The sequence below is a fragment of the Eulemur rufifrons genome, chromosome 23 (assembly GCF_041146395.1).
Source record: "Eulemur rufifrons isolate Redbay chromosome 23, OSU_ERuf_1, whole genome shotgun sequence".
NCBI classification, from domain to species: domain Eukaryota; kingdom Metazoa; phylum Chordata; class Mammalia; order Primates; family Lemuridae; genus Eulemur; species Eulemur rufifrons.
Genome location: NC_091005.1, coordinates 28377471 through 28399100, shown reverse-complemented (window position 1 = coordinate 28399100; position 21630 = coordinate 28377471). Strand labels below are relative to the sequence as shown.

The following is a 21630-nucleotide window of genomic DNA, read 5'->3' as shown; positions in this document are numbered from 1 at the left end:
GGGGTCACCAGTGTGGCAGGCAGTGGCATGGTGTCAGCGTGACGGGGTCACCAGTGTGGCAGGCAGAGGCGTGGTGGCTCAGTGGCACGTGGGTGGTGGCATGGCAGGCCAGCGTGGGTAGGAGGGCAGAGACTCAGACAAGCGCCAAGTGCAGCCAGCCAGGGGGATCCCTTGAGCCCTTACGGGGTGATGGAGGCAGGCCGAGCCAGTCTTTGATCAGCTATGTGGCATCCCTGATGACAACGGGCGCAGGAAAGAGGACAGGAGGGGAGAAGGGCCCGGGCCCAGAGGGAGGAGGAAGCAACAGCTGCGATTTAGGACGTGCTGATCGTGCCGGGCGTGCGCTGAGCACTTTACACACACGCTCTCCTTTCCCCTTCACAACTGCCCTGCCGGGGAGGAGGTGTCATTTCCATTTTCTGCTGGGGAAACTGAGGCACAAACAGGTGAAATCATTTGTATGAAGTCACATGGTATAAAACAGTGGAGCCAGGGATCAAACCCAGACCCGATGATGACTCGGGTGCTCACTTCACCTCTCCGAGCGTAGGGTTCCTGCTGGCCAACGTCGAGTGATGACAAGGTTCCTGCTGGCCAGCGTGGAGTGATGACAGAACCCGCTGCCCAGCGCCGTGTTTAGCTGGGGAGGCACCTGCAGGCTGAGCGGGCACGGGGTGCACGTCCCGCACTTGCTACATGCTAGTTATCATCATCACCGAGTCTTGGCATCCATGACCTCGGTGACCCCAGGCCCCGACAAGCCCAGCGCTCCTGGAGTCCACCGTGGAGACGCCTTTGAACACTGCCTAGACAGAGGTTTCGGTCAGGCCAACAGCAAAGCCTCCGGCCCCTGCCCTGCCAGCTCTGGGTGATCTGCCTCATGGTTGGGTCACCTCCTAGGACCTCGGACATGCCACCAGTGTGAGAGTTGAGAGCATTCTGGGCAATGCCAGGGTTTACTGTTTTCCACTGGTTTTCGTCTTTTTTTCTCCATCAGCCATTTTTCCTCCTCTATGCCCAGAAATCACGTTCCGAAACCGTGGGCCCGTGGCCAGATGGGAAGCGCGCTGGGGCTTACCTGGCGCAGCCTGCTGGCGTCTCTCCCCTTCGCCTCCCCCCTGCCCACTGGGGGGGCTCTTTAGATTGTGGGGTTCCCAAAGCAGGGTCCCTGTCCTACTGAGGGGCTGGGACCTGAGGGCATAACTGGTGGACATCTGGTCTCTTAATGCTTCTGTATTTGTTTAATGAGGATTATACTAAAGAAAACCGCTCCGTGTAAGTAGGACTCACGCCTGTGACGACTAAGTTAAAGAGAGAGTGCGAGAGCCAATTTAAGGAGAAGTATTAAGTACTCACGCAGCCCAGGTGGGTCCTAGCTCTGGGAAGTCGTGACAGTGGCACGTGGGTGCCTGCAGCTTGCTGGGTGACAGCGCGGGAGGTGGCCTTTGCTGGCCGTGTTCCAGAAGTGGCACACCCGTCTCCGTGTGCACCCTGTGGGTTCTCAGGCCCGAGGCTTGGAGGAAGGGGCTTGGTGGCTTCAGAGTCAGGCCCCGGGGTCTGAAGTTCCTCCCGCCTGCTCTGCCGTCCCGCTCCCTGCTGGAGTCCCCAGGATGTGGGGAGCCAGGGCCGGGGATGTACAGTTAGGAGCACGTTGATTACATCTCCAGCAGTTAAAAATAGGCAGGGAGAAATCTGAGGAATTTTAATTGCTACTCCACATCTTTGGAGTCCTGAAGGCCGGGTCCTTGCAGGCCAAGCACGACAGGCCTGCTCTGCGTGCCCAGCGTGGGAGCCGGCCTTTCCCTCCTCCCGTCAGCCGCCCGGCCCGGAGTCCGGCCGGCCAGGGAGGGGCCGCGGTGCGGCGGGTGGCGGAAGCTTCCAGGCTGGCTCCCAAGCTTGGCTGGGCATCTTGGACGCAGGTTTTAGGAGACTGGGCTGCTGCAGGGGGCTGTGAGAGTCAGAGCCTTCGGTCCCAGTAAGGGAGGTGCCCCCTGAATTGCTGTAAGCAGCGAGGCAGTTTGGTGGCTTCACAGGAAAGGCGGGTGATGGTGGGCCTGTCCCCAGGTTCCCCCGACAGGGACGTATCGTGTGCCTGCTGCGTGGATCAGGTGCTGTTCTCGAGCAAACAGACCCGGATCCCTGTCCTTGGGCAGCCTGTTTCCAGAGCCAGCCCGGCCTGAGGCCTGTCCCCGTGCGGCCACCGTCTGTCTCTGTGTGAGCGTCCTCAAGTGAGCCATGTCCGAGAAGCAGGAGGTGAGGTGGGACGCGGCCTTGGCACCAGAGAAGGGTTCTTTCCCGCCAGCTCCCGGGGGCCCGGCTACGGCGGGGGGCCTGGCTACGGTGGGGGGCCTGGCTACGGCGGGGCCCGGTGCTGGGCAGGCGGAACCAGCAGCCACCGCTGGGTGAGGTGAGCCCCAGCAGGCTCGGGGGGCTTCAGGGCAGTGGCCGAGGGCCTGGCCCACGTTTGGGAAGAGACGCCACCTCTCTTTGGGAGCAGCACGTGGAGTCCGGGTTCTGGTGCCATTCGAGAGAGGAGCGTGTCTGTTTTCCTCCTATCTCCAGGGAGGAGGACATGCCCAGCGCCTCCTGTCCCCGGGCCCGGACCTCCAGGAGCCCTTCCTAGTGTCTGCTGCCAGCATCCTGTTCCCCGTCCCCCCCTCACCCCCGGCCCTTTGACGATGACCATTTTCGCGTCACCGGCCTGCGTGTTCCGTGTGGTCGGGACGGGGTGGGGGCGTTCCCGGCGCCCTCGGCCCGCCGTGCCTGCAGGGAGAGTGGGCTCCGAGAGTCCGGGGCTGGGCGAGGAAGCTGCGTGGGCAGAAACAGCAGAGGCTCACAGGTGAGAGGTGTGCTAAGTAAGACACAGAACTTGAGGCCCAGAACGTGGACAGCCCTGGTTTTCCCTCTCTCGTTTCCTGGGTGTAGCCCTAGGGAAGAGACCTGCCCCGCTGGTGGCTGGAGCCCCCGAAGGCCTGTGCCCCAGGGGCCACACGCGTCACCTTGGCCTGGCGCCTGATCCCTGGAGGGCCCGAGCCCACTCTGTCTCCTTCTCTCTGTGAGACCTTGGACCTGCCACTTACCCTCCTGCTGAGCCTCCGTTTCCTCTTTGGTAAAGGGGGCTATTGTCGGGGGGTTTGTTAAATTCTGTTTTAATTACCCAAGTTCCATGTGAATATACTCGTTTGTTGAGACTGGGACAAATCTGATCAGGCTGAGGCCTGCGACCCCCACGCCCCGCTCTCCGCGCTCCCTCTGCTCCTGGAGGTGACCGCGGTTGTCGTCATCCTGTGCTCACCCCCACGTGGAGGACATCGAGTGTTCGGCAGTTTCCTCGAGGTGCCGGTGGCATCGCACCTCGTGTCTTCTGGCGTTTGCTCTTGCACTTGTGCCGTGGCGTGGCGCACCGCGGTCAGCGTGGACGGGTCTTCCTCGGTCTCCTGACCGCGACGTGGGGTCCGCTGCGGAGATCCCGCAGTTCCTCCGATGGCGTCCGGGGCGCTTCTGACTGTGGGTCACTGGGAAGCGTGTTGCCCTAAACGTCGCTGAACTGAATGTGCCTTCCGGCACGCACATGTGAGTGTCGTCTCAGGGTAGACACGTGGCGCCGACTCTCCGGGCGCTGGGTTAGCGTAGGGATAAAACGCTGGGCGTGTTCCCGGGCGCGTGTGGGAAGCAGCACACTGCAGAGGGGGAGAGGCTGATGTGTAGTGTCCCCCTTTGCCCCGACGCCGTCCTAGGTGTTCTGTCCACATTTTTTCTTAGACTGCTCCTTGACATCTAAATCCCCATTTTACAGAAGAGGAAAACTGGGGCCAGAGAAGTTAAGTACCGTGTCTGCTGCCACTCAGCTGCCGAGGGTGGGCCCGGGCCCCCTGCCCGGGTGCCCGACTGCCGGATCCACTGGGCTCTGGGGAATGGGGCGTCTCAGTCCTGCCTCTCGAGAAGGGACAAGAGGGAGGCAAGGACTTGCTCTCAGCGAGGCCCTGGGATCGCCTGGCCCGGCTGTGTCTGTAGCGAGCTGGGAAGAGGGAGTTCGCCAGGAATTTCCTGGGGCAGCTCCAGGGCAGGCTGCCTGGATCTCGGGGTTGCAGGGGTGGCCCGGGTCCTTCCCCCTCCCTGCTCTTCCCCTGGCGTGTTCCAGCCCTGTCCGCTCTTGGAATCTGTAAGTTGTGCCGTGTTCTGTGGGCACCTGGGGTTTGCTCTGAGACCCTGTGGCACCAACATCTGTTAGCTCTCAGAGAACAGACAGATTGACAAAGCAGTGCCGGGGCAGCGGCAGGGAAGATATTAAGTCCAGAAGGACGAGGTCTCAGAGACAGAGAGGAAAATCCTCGCCCAAACTCCAGCCTGCTCCCCAAGGCCCCGCTTTGATGTGGTCTCCCCGTCCCCGGAGGCCTTATAAGGCATTGTGCCTGCGATGCGGGGCTCTGGGTTGGTGCTGGCCCGTCTTCCTGGGGCCCAGGAGGAACTCAGGAGGGAGGCACGTCTGGGCCATGTGGCTGAGAGGCCACTAAGCCAGGCCACTGGGCAGGGGCAGCCTGGCACCAGGCCAGGTAGGTCAGGGACTCCGGGGAGAAGGTCTTTGATCAGAACTTGGAGCAGGGCTGGGGCCCACTGGGGCCCAGGGGCCGGAGTGACAGCTGAGTAGACCAAAGAAGCAATGAAGGGCAGTCACTGCATACCAAGGCCCACACTCGTGTTTCTTATAAGAACAGTGGTTTAGAAGATACAATGATTTCAAGTAAAGAAAAAAGAACAGTGGTGAAGGGTGTGGGCTCTGGCTCTGGCACTTACTCTCTGTGTGACCCTGAGCAAGTCACTTAACCTCTCTGTGCCTCAGTGTTCTCATCTGCAAGGTGGGGATAATGGTAGAAATACTTGAAAGGACTGCCACGAGGATGAAACGCCGAGCACCGGAAACAGCGTGCTGGGCAGGCCAGGAGCTGCTCCCACACGTCCCTGTGGGTACCCGGGGCAGGTGAGTTCTCCCAGCAGTGTTCTGGTGATAGTGCAAGGAACGCGTGGTAGCTACTGGTCCTTTGAGCTGCGCCCATGGAACCAGGTGCCACGCTAAGCCCTCTGCACGCGACTGCTTCCTTGCTCCTCGCAGCCCCCCAGGACGTCCTGAGTGCTGTCGTCCTGTCTGTACGTGGGGAGACCGAGGTGCTCTGGAGCTCGGGTTCCTTCTGCCAGGGGATGCAGCGTGCGCGGCAGCGCTGCAGTTTGCACTGAGGTCTGACCACCCCTAGTTGCGTGCCCTCTGCGCTGTGGCTCCCCGTAGCGCCTGCCTTCCTGCAGCGTGGCGCTGAGGGCCTGGCCCCCGGACCTGGCGCGGGGCTGCCAGCCAGGGCTCAGCTTGAGGGCAGGGCCAAGTCCCCGAACCGTGGGGAGGAGCTGTGGGGGCCTTTGAGTCCCACTGACCCCCTGGAACTGCTGCTGGGCTGTTTCTCGTGTGCTTCTCTAGGCATGATCTCTGGTCCCTGGCCAGTGCCAGGACGCTTGGCCACCTCTGCCCCTGTGCCTGCAGGAGCCCTGGTTGGCTGACTGAGGCCAGGCTGGGGCAGCCGAAGCAGCTGGCTCGAAGCCTGGCTCTGCCTCTCACTGCCTGATGACCCAGAGCCGGTCCTGGGCTCCTTCCTCCTCACCGAAGTGCAGGCTGTTGGGCGGCCTTCCCGCCAGGATTCCCTCCGTGACCCTCGTACGCCGTGAGCGGTGGGTGGCTGTCATTAGATTGCTTTCCTGTCTTCCATGGTCCTTGAGGGTTGGGGCTACTTTCTTTGTGGGAAAAAATGGTAAAGATTATACCTCTCACTTTACAATTTGCAAACCATCGTAATAAGCATGTATTTCTTGAGAGATGGAAAGAGTAGGGCTGTGGCGATGATTAAAGGGGTTAATAAACACACAGTTGGCCCTTCGTATTCATGGCTGTGCATGCTTGGATTCAACCAGCCACAGATAGGAAGTATTTGGGGGGAAATGGCTGTACAGAACATGTACAGACTTTTTTTCTTGTTGTTATTCTCCGAACAATACAGTGTAAGAACTATTTACATAGCATGTACATTGTATTAAGTATTATAAGAAATCTAGAGGTGATTTAAAGTATACGGAAGGATGTGTGTATGTTATATGCAAATACGACACCATTTACATAAGGAGCTTGAACATCCATGGATTTTGGTAGCCTTGGAGAGTCCTTGAACTAATTGCCCATAGATACCAAGGGACGACTGTGCATGCAAGGTACCTAGCATGGTGCCTGACACCTGGGAAATGTACAGTGTCAGTTGCCTTATTATTATTGTGGTTTATTACTGTGCCCATTTTACAGATAAGTAGACCGAGGTCTAAAAGTGAGGCAGGCAGTGGAGCCAGGACGTGATCCTGTGCCTGGCTCGACATCCCACATCACCTCTGGCCTAGTGACTGCAAGCTTGGGGCCCACAGACGCCGCAGGCCACAGCCCCTGGGCTGCGTGGCTCTGCAGGTGAGGTGAGTTTCTGCTGTAGTCGAGCATTTGCAGGGCACAGTGTGTCAGCAGACCGTGGCGCGGAGGAGCTCTCGCCACGTTCTACAGAGCAGGGACCATTTAGCAGTAAGAGACTGATGCCAGAACTTGCTAGAACTCTGCTTTGCGAGTGTGTCAGAGAGCTTGGTCCTCCCAGCGGGGAGCACCGAAGCAGTCATCAGAGTGGGGACTGTGGTGCCGGGTACACACGCGGGCACTGTTGTTGGGGTCCCACACGGCTGCCTTGTCGGTGGCCGTGTTTGGAGTCCTAAGCTCTTCCGAGTGTGCCAGTAAAAAGACACGAGAACTCCAAAGGCTCATCAGTGCCTCACCTGGCTGCGGTGTGGTCGGGGCACATGGGGGGCGGCACGGAGTCCCCTCTCTGCAGAGGACCTGGCAGGAGGGGGTTTGCGGATTCTCCTGAAGGCCGTCTCCCGGTCCTCGAGGAAGCGCTGCCTGCCAGCCTGTGAGGGGGTGGCGGCATCCGTCTTTTTCCAGCATGAAAGATGAGCTTTAATTGGCTGCCGCGGCGTCCCAGCCATCTAACGATGCCACCTGTGTGCGTCCCTTTCCTGTCACCGTCTCCCAGCTCCCCTGTCAACTCTGGCTGTGTTAACACAAACAGCCAGTTTACAAGCCCAGGAAATGTTCGGTGATTATAATAATTGGTGGCGGAGGAGAGAGAAGCCGTCCTGACGGAGGAATAGAGTGGCGGGCTCTGAAGTAACGGGGACACGGGAGCCTGAATGGCCACATTTTATCAGCCTCTGAGAAAGAGCGTGTAATGCCCTAGAAAGATTTGCGAGAAGAAAGGGAACAGCCACAAAATGTTAGCTGTTTGTCTTTAAAACAAACCCCCAAAACAAGACGCCTGCCTCCAGCTGTGTCCACTCGGTGAGCTCAGCAATGCAGAGTCCTGTGTTTTTGTTCCTCACGGTGAGGACTGGTCTTTCTTTTAAGCATCCATCAGAGGTGTAGGGGTTTTTCCCCCAAGGAGAGGGTGTTTTTTTTCTTTCTTCTTTTCACAAAGAGAAGTTGGTGACAGCTGCTGAGTTTGGGCTTTTTTATTGCTTGTCATTTTGTGGTTTGAGAAGCACTACCATGGCATCATTAGGAGCGTTAAGAGACATAAGTGTAAGCCCCCTAAACCCTGTCAGACCCCCCCCACGTTAGGAGGATTTCCCAAAGTGCGTTCCTTGGGACATGAATCCCATATGATGCTTTTGAAAAACAAAATCCGTGGTCTAAAGAGGTTTGGAGAATGCAGTATGCACTAGCACTTGGAGATTCACAGTGTTGATAACCACAGTAAAAGCCCTGATAAGTCCTGCAGTGAGGGACCTTGTTTAACTTTGTTTAAAACAATCTTCTTTGATCACAGAACTCTTCTTGACAGAATACCAATAAATACAGAAGACAGTTCGATAAGCCCTGGTCATCTAGCATCTTCCATATCTAGAGATATCCTGCTGGGTGGGTCAGATCAACGGGGACTTTGTTGACATCCCAGAAATTTCCCAGCCTGTAGACCAGCCAGACTCCCCTTGTCAACCTGACATCACCTGGCCAGGCTGCTTGGGAGTAGCCCTGCCACGTGGGCTGAGAGACCAGACATCTTTAACTCTCTGGTGGGCAGGGCGTGTGCAAGGATCAGGCTGGTTTCCGGAAGGTGTGAGTGGGTGAAATATGGGAGGCATGACCGAAAACCAGCTGGAGCCAGAGCATGTGGGCCCCTGAATGTCGTGCTGAAGAGCTTAGGTTGACGTTAAGGAAATGGGGACCCACTTAGAGCACACCAGGCCCTATGGCTTCTTTGTAACCTGCTGAGACAGCCCTCCTGGGACCCTGCGCTGGAGGAAGAAGGATCCAGAATTGAGGAATTGAGGTCTGTTCTTAGGCCGGCAGGGGAATCTTGCTGGTCCTGGGTCCATAACAGCACAGACGAGGCACATTGGCCTGGTGTTTGCAGTTCCGGGGTGGCGGGCAGAGCCTCCTTCCTGAGGGAGCAGTGTGGGCCCGTGTGGGGTTTCACGGTGGGCTGTAGGCTGAGCGACAGTTACTTCCTAAAAAAGCATCTCAGTACTTGTCAGGCCTGATAGGATCTGCCTCAGTTGACCAAATTCCCACCGGAAGACTCAGAACAGGGTCCTCACCACACCGCTCTTGCCGTCCCCACCGGGTTCCCACCTGTCCCCGAGACTCCCTTAATGCCCTGCTTTGTCTTCCCCCAGGAGCTCGTGGGCGAGGTGTTCAGAGAAACGCTCAGCGAGGAGGAGGAGGAGGACTTTCGGCTAGAAGGTACTTGCAGCCCGTGGTCTCTTCCCAGTGGCAGCGAGCGGGGAGCGGGGTGTCTGGCCGCCATGTGACCCCCACGGTACTCCAGGAAACCTGCAGCTGAGGCAGAGGACGAGGGCTTGTGACTGTCGGTGGGGGGGGCTGGGGGCGGGCTGGGCGTGAGGCGGGAGAGGCCGGGTGGGAGCCCGACACCTGCTCCACAGCCCGGCCCTGAGCTGCGCTCGCTGCGGGCCATGGATGGATGTGGAGCCTCAGTGTCCCCTCTGTGGGTAGCAATAGCAGCCACTCAGGCTGCGCGAAGCCCCCAGACGGCGTTAGGCATGTGCTTAGCGCCGCGTGCAGCTGCGGCTGTGTTTTCCCTTTCTCCATTCACATCGCGCCCGGTGCATGAGCCTGTGTGCGTGCAAGAACACACACACTCACACTCACACACACCCCCCCGGCCTCTTGCCTCTCGTGCCTGTAGCCCTCGTTTCTCCCTTGCTTCACGGAGGAGTGCCGTATTGTAGAGAGAATTGGGACACGAAGGTAGAGCGCCTGCTGATTTGACTTGGGACAGGCTGGGCCTTCCTGAGCCTCGGTTTCCACATTTGTAGAATGGGGATGAGGGCCTTTTCCCTGCTTTGCTCCCAGAGTTGGTGCAAGGAATGGACAACGTGAAGCTGAGCGTGTCTGCCGGATGGGTTAGTGTCTCCACGCTTTGTTTAGAACGAGAGAGAGACTCACCGAACGGGGCAGCCTTGGGAGAGTAAGGACCTCTCTGGAGCAGCCAGGGCGGGCACTGGCTGGAGGGCTGGGGGGCCGTGGTGCAAGGGTCCTGGGAGGTCCTGGGGGGTCCTAAGGGCCTTGAGAGGAGAGCTGTACTTGGTGGGTTCTCAGTGCCAGGAGGTCCAGGGCAGCCAGGGTCTGACCTGAGGACTGGGGCCACCTGTGGCCCGAGAGCTGCTATAAACGTTCAATGTCAGGCTCCACCCAGGCCCACTGAATCCCATCCGCGTTCTGATAAGCTCCCGGGTGACTTGCATGCACATTGCACTTGGAGGAGCACTGTTTCAAGAGATTCACCCTGTCGCCCAGAAGTCGGAGGCAGGCTGGAGATCCAGGTATCCACCAAACTTCGCTAAACATGAGCAGGCTCCAAAGCGAGGCGGAGGAGTGCGGCGGAGTCCCATGGACAGAAAGCTTTGTCCTGGCTGTGGGTGTATCCTGGAGTGTGTTTGCCTGTGACCTTGGTGCTTGCACTGAGGGGCTCCGTGGCTTTGATTATTGTCACTCCCTGGGCTCCCCCAAGCCTGAGATGCCGGTGGAGAGATGGTCGGATTTGGTGCCTGGAGGAGGTCTGGGGCGTCAGGTAAAGTCTGCAGGATGGAGGCCCTGGGGGTCGAGGTGACCCCAGAGGTGGATTACGTGGTCTTCAGCTCTCACGCCATGTATCTATTCATGTGCTCGTTCTCGTGGTCGCCTAATAGCAAGTTCATCCTCTTGTCTGTCCGTCCTTCCGTCCACCCGCCCGCACACCCGTGGCCCACCCCTCCCGCACGCTCATCCATCTGTCGCTCCACCCGTCCTCACCATCCTCCCTCCACTGCCCGCTCATGCACCGGCCCCTCCTGCCACCCACTGTCCCCGGCCCAGGCAGCCACGGTCCGCCCCACTCCCCCCTGCACCATCTGCGCAGCCTCCGTCACTCCTCCCTGGCCCATCGCGCCTTCGTCCGTCGGTCATTGTCCCTCTCTCCCTCTGCCTTTCCCTCTGGCCACCAGTTATTGGTTCCCTGGGTAGAGCCAAAAACCAGGGACGTTTTTGTCCACTGAGGCTCAGAATGAAATTATGTGATTGACTTCGAAGGAGGTGTCCTTACCTGCAGACAGACGTGGCTCCCCTGCCCGCCCTGGCGGGGACTTGGGCTGTGACCTGGGGCAGGTCTCTCCCTGTCTGTAACCCGGTGAGTGCCCACATGGATCTGGGCACTCAGGGCGTGGGCACCTTGTGGGAGGATGAGCCACTCTGGGGTGGCACTCACAAACGTCGGTTGACAGGTGGGGGATACTGCGAGATCCCCAAGGGTCCCGGCTCTTGTCAGGGAAAGGGGGTGAGGTTGGCGCCACTTGTCCGGTCAGGGGTGGCCCAGGCACCTCGCCACTTGCTGGTGGGACCAGGCATGTCGGTGCCGCCACTGACAAGGCAGCGGGTTGGGAGCCACTGGCCTGCCTCAGTGTCCCAACTGGGGATTGGGCTAGGGTGTTGGTGGTCAAGCTTTTCAGCCCCTTTCTTCAAACAGAAGCTTTACGCAGAAGCACAAAATGTAAAATAGTTAAAACAGGCTTCAGAAAGATGCATACACTATATCTTTTATATTAAAGAAAAGGTACCCCACAACCCCCGCTGTATTTTCTTGGGGTACCACGTACTGTGGTATGTTATTGTGTGGACAGAGGCCTGGGTAGAGGGTAGCAATGTCTCTTTTCAAACACGGGAGGAGAGTAAAATTGGAAAGGTGGTCAAAGGTGGCTGTAGTATTATCTGTAATTCCTGTTTTAACTTTTACAAGAAGAATGTAATCATGTGTTCCTTATGAAATTAAAAACTAACGACACGATTTAAAAGTGAAAAACAATAAACAGAGCATCAAGAGTGGAGCTGCTCTGGATTGAGCACCTGGACATGTCCACTTGGCCCGAGACCCCTCGGAGGGACCCTGGGCCCGGTGACTGTCTGTGGTTCTCTGGCCGCCCTTGGTGCCGTGGTCTGAAGCCGCCCACCCCAGCACGGTCTGGTGAGAGCTGGTGCCACCAAGTCCTGGCCACAGAGAACCAGCCACCTGCTCTGTCCCCGGGGCTGCGGTGTCCCTCTGTGCTGCTGGCCAAGGGAGAACCAGCTGAGTCCTGAATCTCTTCTTTGTCTTCGTGTTGGCCAAGTTCATTGCCTCTTGGCGGGCTGGAGAGCTGTTTAAGAGAGAAAAAAGGCCATCTGAGGCGTGAAGATAAAAAGAAGTCTTTTAGCCATCCCAGGAGAGGATGGCTTTAGCTCCCGCGTTGTTATGTAAAGCCGGCCCTAATCCAGCGTCTTAACCGCCTTAACTGGCCAGCTGGGAGCGTGAGGGATGGGAGATTAAGGCTGGGTTTGGTGCGGGGGCCAGGGCTGTGGAGCTCCTTTTGAACTGGGGAAAGAACAAAGTAAACATCAAAAGTCCCAAGCTCTCAGAGCTGGCTGGGCGTGGCAGGGCTGGGGAAGTGAGGCTTTCACGGGGAGAAGGGGAGAGGGACCCCCTCCTGCTGGCCCAGCTGGGTCTGAGGACCGGGGAGGAGCGACCCCACACTCACCTCCAGCACCCACCCAGCGTCCCCGCCTCCCCAGCTGGGCAGGACGCGGGTGGTGGCAGCCTGCAGCTCGGGCCCTGAGGGGAGAACTTGTGCCAGGCCTGCTCGGCAGACCCTCGTTCCTCCAGGAGTCACTGTGTCCCCTTCTCCCTGGGCCCCTTCCACCTCCCCAGGGCCGACTTTGTCCCCACCCAGCTCCGTGTCTCTCCTCTGGCCTCTGCCCACTGTCCCTCCCCACCCCCGAGTGCCCGTTTCTTGTCTCCTGAACGCTTGGCATCACCTGTCGGAAGCCGGCTCTGCAGAACCCAGCCCAGCCTGCTGGTCCCACCCTTACAAAGAAGATGCTCAAAGCCACTGACGTCATGTGACCCCCTCCCCCTTCAGGGGCCAGCCTGTCCCTCCAGGCTCCCAGGGCAGGCCTCCCTCTGCCCAGGCTGTCGTCCCCGCCAGCCTGGCGTGTGGACCTGGCAGCCTGGGGGAGGGCTCTGCTTCCCGGCCGAGGGTGGGTGTGCCTGGGGGATCAGCTTCTGCCCAGCAGGGCAGCGGTGTCGGGACGGAGACCAGGGGCCGAGCAGCCTCCGGGGGCTCAGGGCCTCTTTGGCTCAGCACCGGCCCGGACTTCACCTTCCTCATCTGTCCTGCCTCTGTCTGACTTCCTGGCAACTTGCGACTGGGGTCCCCATTCCAGCCTGGCTGTCCCACGCGCGCCATGTGACCTCGGGGAGTCACCTAGCTTCTCTGTACTTGCGTTTCCTCGTCGGGTCCCCGTAGCACTTCTGCCTCGGGGTTTTGCAAAGACAGTGGAGGGGCCCCAGGAGCAGCCCTGGTGCAGGCGAGGGCCCCGTGTGTGTGAGCTGTCGTGACTGCTGTCATGCCACGGGCCCCACATGTTTGTGATCAGTCACCTAGTCCAGATCAAAGACGGCCTCTTTTCAAAGCTCCCCTAATCCTATTAGAATCTCTGAATGCCTCCTTGTACTCCCAGGGTGTGGTTTAGGGTCTGGCATGCTGTAAGTGCTCAATAAATACTCACTAGAAGAGTGAAAATCAACACCATAAAGTCACTGAAGTCAGGTGACCTCCTCCTTCGGGCCACTCAGGCAGGTCCTGTGTTCCCATGTTGGGGCCCAGGCCAGTCCGTCCTGGCTTCCTGGTGTGAGATGTCATAGCCGTTGACAAAGCTGAGGGGCCCTTGGGAGGTCTTTAGTCCCTTCCATTTGTAGTTGGAAAACTGAAGCCCAGAGAGGGAAAGTGGCCTACCCAGGGTCACACAGCAGACTGAGAACAGAACCCACGACTCTACCTCCTCCTCAGTCAGCATGTACTGAGCACCTGCTGCTGCTGGGGTTCCCCGCTGGGCCCTGGGTTCCCCACTGGGCCCTGGGGTCCCCCCCCCCCCGCCCCGCCCTGAACAAGACAGACGGGCCCTGCCCTCAGGGCTGTCACAGCGGGGAGGCAAGCAGTGAAGAAATAAACCAGTGAATGAGCACAGAAGTTTCTGGCAGTGGTGATCTGTCAAGAGGCAAGACCCAATGAAAGGCAGAGTGTGAGGCCTGTCTGCGAAGGTGATTTTTCAGCTGAGATGCAGATGCCAGGAAGGAGCCAGCTACGGGAGAATGTGGAGGGAGAGCAGCTAGGAGGAGCGAGCAAAACCCCAAGGTGGAAGGAACTTGGTGTTTTGGAAAAACAGAAAGGAGGCCAGTGTGATGGGGGGAGACAGGGGAGGCAGGTGGGGAGTTGGTGAGCATCAGACTGGAGGCTTGGGTAGGTGGCTGCCAGATTCTGACTTCCAACTGAAGACGATGATTCTGGCTGCTGGGAAGGATGGCCACGGGGAGGGAGGAAGGACGAGAGGAACCAGGAGGCAATGGCAGTAGTGCTGGCCTAGCCCGGGGGCTGTGGGTCTGGGGTGGGGGGCGAGGAGGTGGGGAGGGAAAGGGTCCCGGGTGCACTGTAGACTTCTGGCGTAAGGAACTGAGCAAATGGCAGTGTCACGTCGGAGGTGGAGGTTTTGGCGGGTGACAGTTAGACATCCAGGTAGAGAAACCCAGTGGGCAGCGGGATCCCTGGCGTGTGCAGTTGGGTGCAGGGCGGTTGGGCAGGAGAGCGACAAAGAGTCAAGACTTCCCAGGAGGTAGCCACAGAGGGTTGCACGTGACTCCCGGGCGAGGCTGGCTGGTGGCGCCCTGGAAGTCTGAGAGGAAGGGGGGTCCACAGGAGAGCAGCGGGGACCCCCGGCCAGAGGGGCAGGCGGGCCACACCCCGCTGGCTGGCGTCCCTCAGTTCAGAGCCCGTCCTGTCGCCGAGTGTCAGCCAAGCCTGACTCCACTCCCCCGAAGTCCCCCGGAAGCCGAGTTTCAGCACTGACAGGACAAGCGCACTTTGTACCTCGGCAGTTTCTCTCAAGTCTGTTCTTCATAAAAGCTCAGCTTGAACAGTGGAAATTCTGACTCGTGGCAGATACTGAGGAGGTTTTAATAGTTTCAAGTAGCTCGGGGTTACATTGTAAAAGTTGAGTTTCATCACGTGTTTTAACTTGGGTGGGGACGGGAGGAGTGGAAGGGACATGGTATTTTTAGCCCACGGAGGCTCCCCCTTCCTTCTCCCTCTCCCAGGGTCCCCTCCCGCCCTGAACAGATGTTTCCTCTCGGTCCTGTTCAGGCCTCCGAGCGGAGTGGCCACCAGCCTTCTGCTCAGATGCGAAAGAAAGGCCAGGATGTTGCGCGCTGGGAAGGGTTTTTCCCTTTCTCTGTCCCCTCAGTGACAACTGGCCCTTAAGCGAAATCTAGGGACAGTAAAATGCAGCCTGGGGAGGCAGGATTGTGGAGAAAAAGACCCTAGTGGCGTTTCTGGTCTCAGGAAGGGGCGCACCCCCGCTGGTGGAGAAGCCCGAAACCGCCCTGGAGCACCGCACTGGTGATTACTGTTTGGGTGGCGGTGGCCGCGACGGTGGTTTTTCCTGAAAAGCAGGAGCTCGAAGCGATGGATTAGTTAAGTCAGGATTCTTTTGGTTCTTTTGGAAACTCACCCCAAACTTGCTTAAGCTTTTGGCATGTGATATTGAAAATCCTAGGGTAGATCTTGCCTAAAACGGCCTGGCCAGATTTAGGAGCTGAGACCGTGTCGTAGACACGCATACACACACACACATGCACACACACACACACACATACACACACACGCATGCACAGACACAGTCTCTCTCTCTCTCTCTCTCTCTCCCTACCCCCGCCCCGGCAGCCTGCCCCCCACAGCGGGCAGAGGCGGTTGCCCCCAGCCCTAGGCTTGCCCGTCCCGTGAGCTCAGCATCTCAGAGGAATGGGAGCCCCCACGTCATGCTATTCCTTACAGATATTTGACTCTCACTTTCCTGATAAGGGTGGATCTAGGTTTTCCAGGATCTGAAGCTTATACAACTTTGCGACTAAATCTAAAAATATAATATTGCATCTCAGTCTCCCCTTAGCTCATTTCCAGAAATGCCTATGTATCCCCACAACGTCACCTGACACAAGGGGAAGCATGGGACGTCAGAATGGAAAGAGATGATAGTCTTAACCGATTGAGGATAAAATGCCTAATTTTGAAAATGTTACAAAAACATACAGCCACGCGAACACGTTGTGAAGGTCCATTCCGGCTGGCAAAGGGCGGGTGCGGTGAGGGGCCCGGAGGCCTGGCTCCATCGGCTCCACGAGGGACCCTCGTCCCGTGCAGACCCAGGGCCAGCGCAGCGGCGTCGGGATGAGATAGCTGGGCCGGGTGGGGGTGCTGGGGACACCCCTGACACAGGGGTGGGGTCCGTCCCCATACACCGCACAGATTGAGAGTGGGGAAGGGGGGAGGCAGAGGAGCGCGGATGCTATTATCAGAAGGAGGAGGAGGCTGCTGGACAGGCAGGAACAGGTGCCAGCTATCGTGGCGTGACAGAGTGCAGAGACCAGTGGCTTGGGGAGTCAGGACACTGGGATTTCAGTTCTTCTCGTTCCACAACTCCTGAGTTCAAATCCTGGTTCTGCCTCTTACCATTATTTCATTTTGCTGAGGAGGAGGAGGAGGAGGGGGAGGAGGAGGAGGGGGAGGAGGAGGAGGAGGGGGAGCACCTGTGGTGTGGCAGACACTATGCTATATATGTTGGGGTGACAGAAGAAAGAGTGAGATGGTGCATCGAGTGATGACAGTAACACCGTGACACAGGCTTACTGAGCAGGGACAACGAACCTCGCCCCAGAAGGTGTGAGACTCGCTTCTCCCAGGAAGGGAGGCTTAACCGGAAGAGCTGCGGGGTAGAGGGGTGTCCTCGGCAGGGGCGGCCGCGGGAGCACGGCAGGTCAGACACAGAAGCAGCTCTGTGGAGACGTGGGGCTGAGGGGCGACAGCACCAGGTCGTGGAAGACTTTGGACGCATCGTTAGGCAAAAAGGAGCCAGTGGAGGGTTTTAAGCAGGGACGTGGCTTAATCAAATTTGCTTTTTAAGCTGAGTTTCCTCTTTTGTAAAATGCAAATAGTAACACACTCTACACGGGGGTAAGAGGACTTAAGGGAACAACGTGTGTAGCTACCAACGTCACCCGCATCTCCAGGGCAGCCCACCCGTGTGCGTGACTGTGTTTACAAACTGATTCGTGCGTATCTGGGACTCAGCCCCTAAGGAGAGCCGGACGCAGATAGTGCAAGAAACCATTTGGCCCGGAATGCACATATGATATCTTTCTCTTTTTACTGGCAGCAGATTTATCCGCCTAATTATATTTGGCACAGGCTAATATTAAAATTCATCTGCATTCCTTCTAACAGCTGCTGTCAGAAGGTTGGGGACTCAAACATCCTGGCAAGCTACCCTGAGACTAAAATATTTGCAGCAGATAATCTGTACGTGGACAATTGGAAAAGGACTTAAGGATATGTTAGGGCGAGCGTCCAAACTCCAGCCAGGAAGCTCTGGCTTGTGTTAAATCTTACGCTGTATTAACTGAGAAGAGCTTGCCAGGTAACTGGGCTGAGGGAGGCGTCTGCCGTGCGTTTGAAATGTTAGTAATTCCTGGTCTTCAGTGGGGCTGATTTAGTCATAACTGTGTTTCAAATTCCGTTTCGTCTTTCAAAGGTTCCTATCCATCAGGCCTTTCTGGATTGTGTTAAAATAAGCTGCCTTTTGCTGATGTCACGCAGGTTTCAGAGTTTCGCCTATTCCCTGTGCCAGTTTCTGGCGTCACTCGAGGCAGGAGGCGTGGTACGTCTGTCACGTAGCCAGCCGTCCTCGGGCCTGCCTGTGGGGTGTTCTGCAGCCCAGCAAACTGCTGGCGTGTCTGCTGTGTGCGTGTGCGGGGCGAGCCGCACGCTGGGCCCAGCACGGCTGCGTGCCGGCCGTGCGGGTGTGGAGGCTCCTGGGACGCGGTCAGAAGGTCCCAGAGAGGACGATGCAGAACGAAGTGCCCTGCTCGCTCCAGATGCGTTTGCACAAGCCAGGAAGGGCGCCCGCCCCGAGAGACCTTTCTGCTGTCCGTCTGGAAAACGTCATAAGCAACGCACATGTCTATGGTGTCTGTCCTGTGAGTGGCGCCTCCTGGAGTTGTGCAGTGGACAGCCTGCTTCTCAGAGCCGGTCTTCCAGTGACCCCAAATGACCCCAGACCGAGCGGGGAGAGTCCCGAGGTGCTCGTCCTGTCGGACTGCTCGGGAGGGGGGATCTGTTTTATTTCACAGCCCTCCTCATGCTGTTCAGGTGGCGCCATCTGTCAGCAGCCCAGGCTGGGTGGGCTGTGCCATCCGCTGCCTGGGTCACTGCCGTTTGCCAGGGTAAACAGTGACCCGACTCTCCCAGCAGGGAGTCCCAAAGGAGCCTCCCACTGGGCCCCTGGGGGTGGGGGTGGGAGTCTAGACCATGATCAAAGGTGCCACCATTCAGGTATTTCCTCTCTTCTTTCTCTCTCTTCCTCCCTCCCATCCCTTTTTTTAAACTGGGGGAGGGGAGAGGGAAGAGACTCTCTTTGATCTCAGCGGAGGAAAAAAGTCTGTTCTGTTCAGGCTTTTGGCTAACACAACAAACAGTGTTTAAAATTTAACTTTGCTTAATTAATTAGTAATTCTGTTTAATGCTGTCTGATCTCCCTCCAAAAGGTATTTTGAAGCTTGAGAAGGGAACATCAAAGGGAGCCGGGTGAAGATGGTCAAGTAATGCATTTAATCTGGCAGTTGCTGGGGGTGGAGAGCTGCCAGGCTGGGAGCTCGTGGGGGAGAGAGCCGTTGTAAACACAGCCAGCCGACTCCTCGTGGCTGTGGTATGAGGAGGGACAGGGAGCAGCTTCCAAAGAGAAGCAGCTCCACAAACCGCCCCCAGACTCGTTTGGGCTGGGAATTGGTTTTAGGAAAGCAGAGCTGACAGTTTCTTTCTTCCGTGGCCACTGTGTATGGTTGGGCAGGTTGTGTACTGAGTAAGGGTTTCCAGTCAAGTGGCAAGTAGTAGGTGAAATCCAGTCTGCACCTTGCTCGTCAAGCATGTACGCTGGTGGGGCTGGAGGGCTGCGTTCACCTACAGCAGCGATCCACAGACTTCCGTGAAGGGCCAGATAGCACGTATTTTAGACTTGTGGGCCATATGGTCTCTGTTGCGACTGTTCATCTCTGGTGTTGTAGGGTGAAAGCAGCCATAGACAGTGTGAATGGGCGTGACTGTGTCCCAGTAAAACTTCATTTACAAAAACAGGTGGTGGGCCAGGTTGGCTCACAGGGTGTAGTTTGTCAGCCCAGAGGTGCTTGGTAGGCAAGTGGAAGGATTTGCTTTCCTCCCTCCTCTGTCCCTGTCATTCCTTTCTCTCCTGCCTGTTCTGTGCTGTCCTTTCTTCTTCCAAATTAACAGTATCTCCTGCACTTACCCTGACTTGCAATTGATGAGTGAGACCCCCTGAAATTTTGTCCCCCCAAACGATGATCTCCCAGGGAAAACAAAATTGCTGGGCTAAACAGGAATAAGAGACAGAGAATGGACTCATCCTGACTCCATTCCCTGGTCGGCGTGACCGGGGTGACCTGCCGTGAGCACCATCCGCCCCCTCCCGCCTGCTGGTGAGTGCCACCTGTGGCGATTTGTTCTGTGCAGGGCGGCTGGGGGCCGTGGCTCTTTGACTTGGTTTGGTTTCGGAGGGTTCGTACGTGGATGTAGGTGCAGGGCCCCCGAGACCCAGCCCCTGCCCCTGGCATTGGGGTCTGTGTGCATTTCTGGCCAGTTGTCTGCCAACCCTCCGGCCACTGGGCAAGGGATGGCAGGAGGGTGAAAGGCCTTTGGTGGGGGAAGAGGGTGCTGACCTTGTCCCCGACCCCCACGTTCCCAGGGCAGGAAGGATCACACTGCTGCCACCTGCCTGTGTCCAGCCCTATGATGGCACTGGCTGCCTGGTGGGTTTACTGACTGCTGGCTGCCCCACTGGTATCTGGACGGTGGTCTGAGCTGGGACGGGATGAGGGACCTGGGACAATCCAGGCCACGCTGGTCTCTGGAGAAGACATATGAAGAGCTGGGGGATGTTTTCCGTCCCTCTTGGGTGGGGAGAAAGGAAGGAGGCAGGAGAGGACCTAAGGGAAGACAGGCTCTCCGTGCGTGGGGAGGAGGGGTGCTCCAGAGAAGAGAGCAGGGACAGAGGTTCCTTTTCTTTGGGTTTTATCAAGTGGAACATGAAAGGCAACATTGAACCTGAAGGTGGTTTTCTGATAACTTCCCTTTGAACTTGAAGTTTGGTTTCGATAAGCCTGGCCAGCTTGCATCTCCAGCCAGGACCTTTGCGGAGGGAGGCCGCAGCTTTGAAGATGGAGCCGGGCTTTGTTTTTCTTTCTGCTTTTTCTTTTTCTTCTTTTTATCCCCCCCAGGAGGGGTGAATAGAGGATGTTGTGGGCAGTGATATCACCGTGGTTTCTCCAGTGGGGCAGTTTTGGGGTAAGAGGGATCGTTTGGATGTCGGATATGAGCTGGGACCATGGCCCATCTACGTCCTTTGCAAAGCCAGCGTTTATTGAGCACTTACTGTGTGCCGGACACTCTCCTCATTGCCCTCTCCCAACAGCCCTGCGAGGGCGAGACCACTGCATCCCAGTTCACAGATGAGGGGCCTGCGGTCCAGAGAAGTCAAGTGGCTTGGCCAAGGCTGCCCAGCCAGCGGGGTCAGAATATGAACCCAGGGCATGAATCCGGATGTGTCCTCTCAAACGTGGCTCTCCTGCCCAGCTCAGCTGCACCCACTAAAGGTGCTGGAGTCTTCCAAGGCTGAGAGCTTCACTTGGTGCTGGGAGCGGGGAAAGCCCTGGCTCCCCGAGGGGGGTGACAGTGGTGCCTACGGCTTTGTGGCAGGTGGAAACGGCTGTGCATTGTGCCCTGTCTGGCCCTGTGATGGTGGCAGCCTGGCTCAGCAGGGCACCAGGTAGATTGGGGGTGGAGGGGTTGAGGTGGCCGGGCCGTGTGCTTGACTGTCCTTGGGTCCCTGGCCGATCACCTGCCCCCAGCGCTCAGGGTGCCACTGAAGTGGAACGGCCCAGCCTTTGAGGTGTTTGCTTTGGAGGAGCAGGGAGGGCAGGACTTGGTTTTATTGAGTACAGTATTGTAGAAGCAGCTGGCTTCAGTGACCCTGCCCGACAGTGTCGGTGTCCCCGTCCTCGAGGTCTTCTGAGGAGTTGGTGTCTCTCTGGCGTGTTCTCCGTGGGCCTCATGCTGTGAGACCACCAGGAGAGGAGCCGAGGTCCTGCTCTGAGACCCGGGTCTCCAGCTGGGGCCCCGACCGCCTCAGGGGGCTGCCGCCTCGCAGGCCCCGCGTGGGAGGCCCCGAGTGACGCGGGGTGTGCTCGGGGCGAGGGGAGGGAGGAAACTGTGGACAGAGCCGCTTGGCGGTCAGCCAGGTGCTGCTGTGGCCTTCCTGTCCCCCCTCCCCCCGTCTGAGCAGGGGACATCTCCCCACCATGCTGCTCCCCACGCGGATGCTTTGTGTCCATTTCTACTCCAAAAGCCTCAGTTTTGGGAAAACTTTGCTACCACCTGCCCTGATTCCCAAAAGAGGCAAGATGGTGAGGCCGTCCTCGCCCTGTTACTACCCACGGCCGGGACCGTGCGCTGGGCCCTGGCGGTGGCAATTTGAAGAGGGCGAATGTCAGCGTGGAAGGCAGCGAGTCAGGACAGAAAATCACCGTGGTCTCAGGGCTCCAAAAGTACCCTTGGCCCTCATCTGCTTGCCCTTTGGCCTGACACCATGCTGGGTGCCCGTGTGCCTCTGTGGGCACCCAAGTCTCAGGCTGATGGGGGCCCGAGGGGCCCACTGGGTAACCTGGGTGCCAGTGCAGACAGGCGTACCCTGGGGAGGTGTGTCTTGGGGTCTCCTCTCAGGCAGCCCGGGCGTCACCAGGGCCCGGAGAGTAGAGTGATTTCGCCCCCAGACACGGTGGGGCAGGAAGGCCCGGCCCGCTGGTGAGGCTGTCCTCCGCGCCAGGCTCGTGCGGGCGGTGGCCCCCCCTCATGCTCTGTCACCCG

General features: G+C 58.1%; 1 protein-coding gene across 1 annotated transcript in view; it reads left to right on the top strand.

Moving 5' to 3' along the window:
- NKD1 (NKD inhibitor of WNT signaling pathway 1) overlaps window positions 1-21630 on the top strand; it is a 79059-nt gene that overhangs the window by 45682 nt on the left and 11747 nt on the right. Inside the window, exon 4 of the mRNA XM_069456448.1 lies at window positions 8743-8809. Within this exon, the coding sequence (XP_069312549.1) occupies window positions 8743-8809 (67 nt within the window). The remainder of the gene's footprint in view (window positions 1-8742; window positions 8810-21630) is intronic.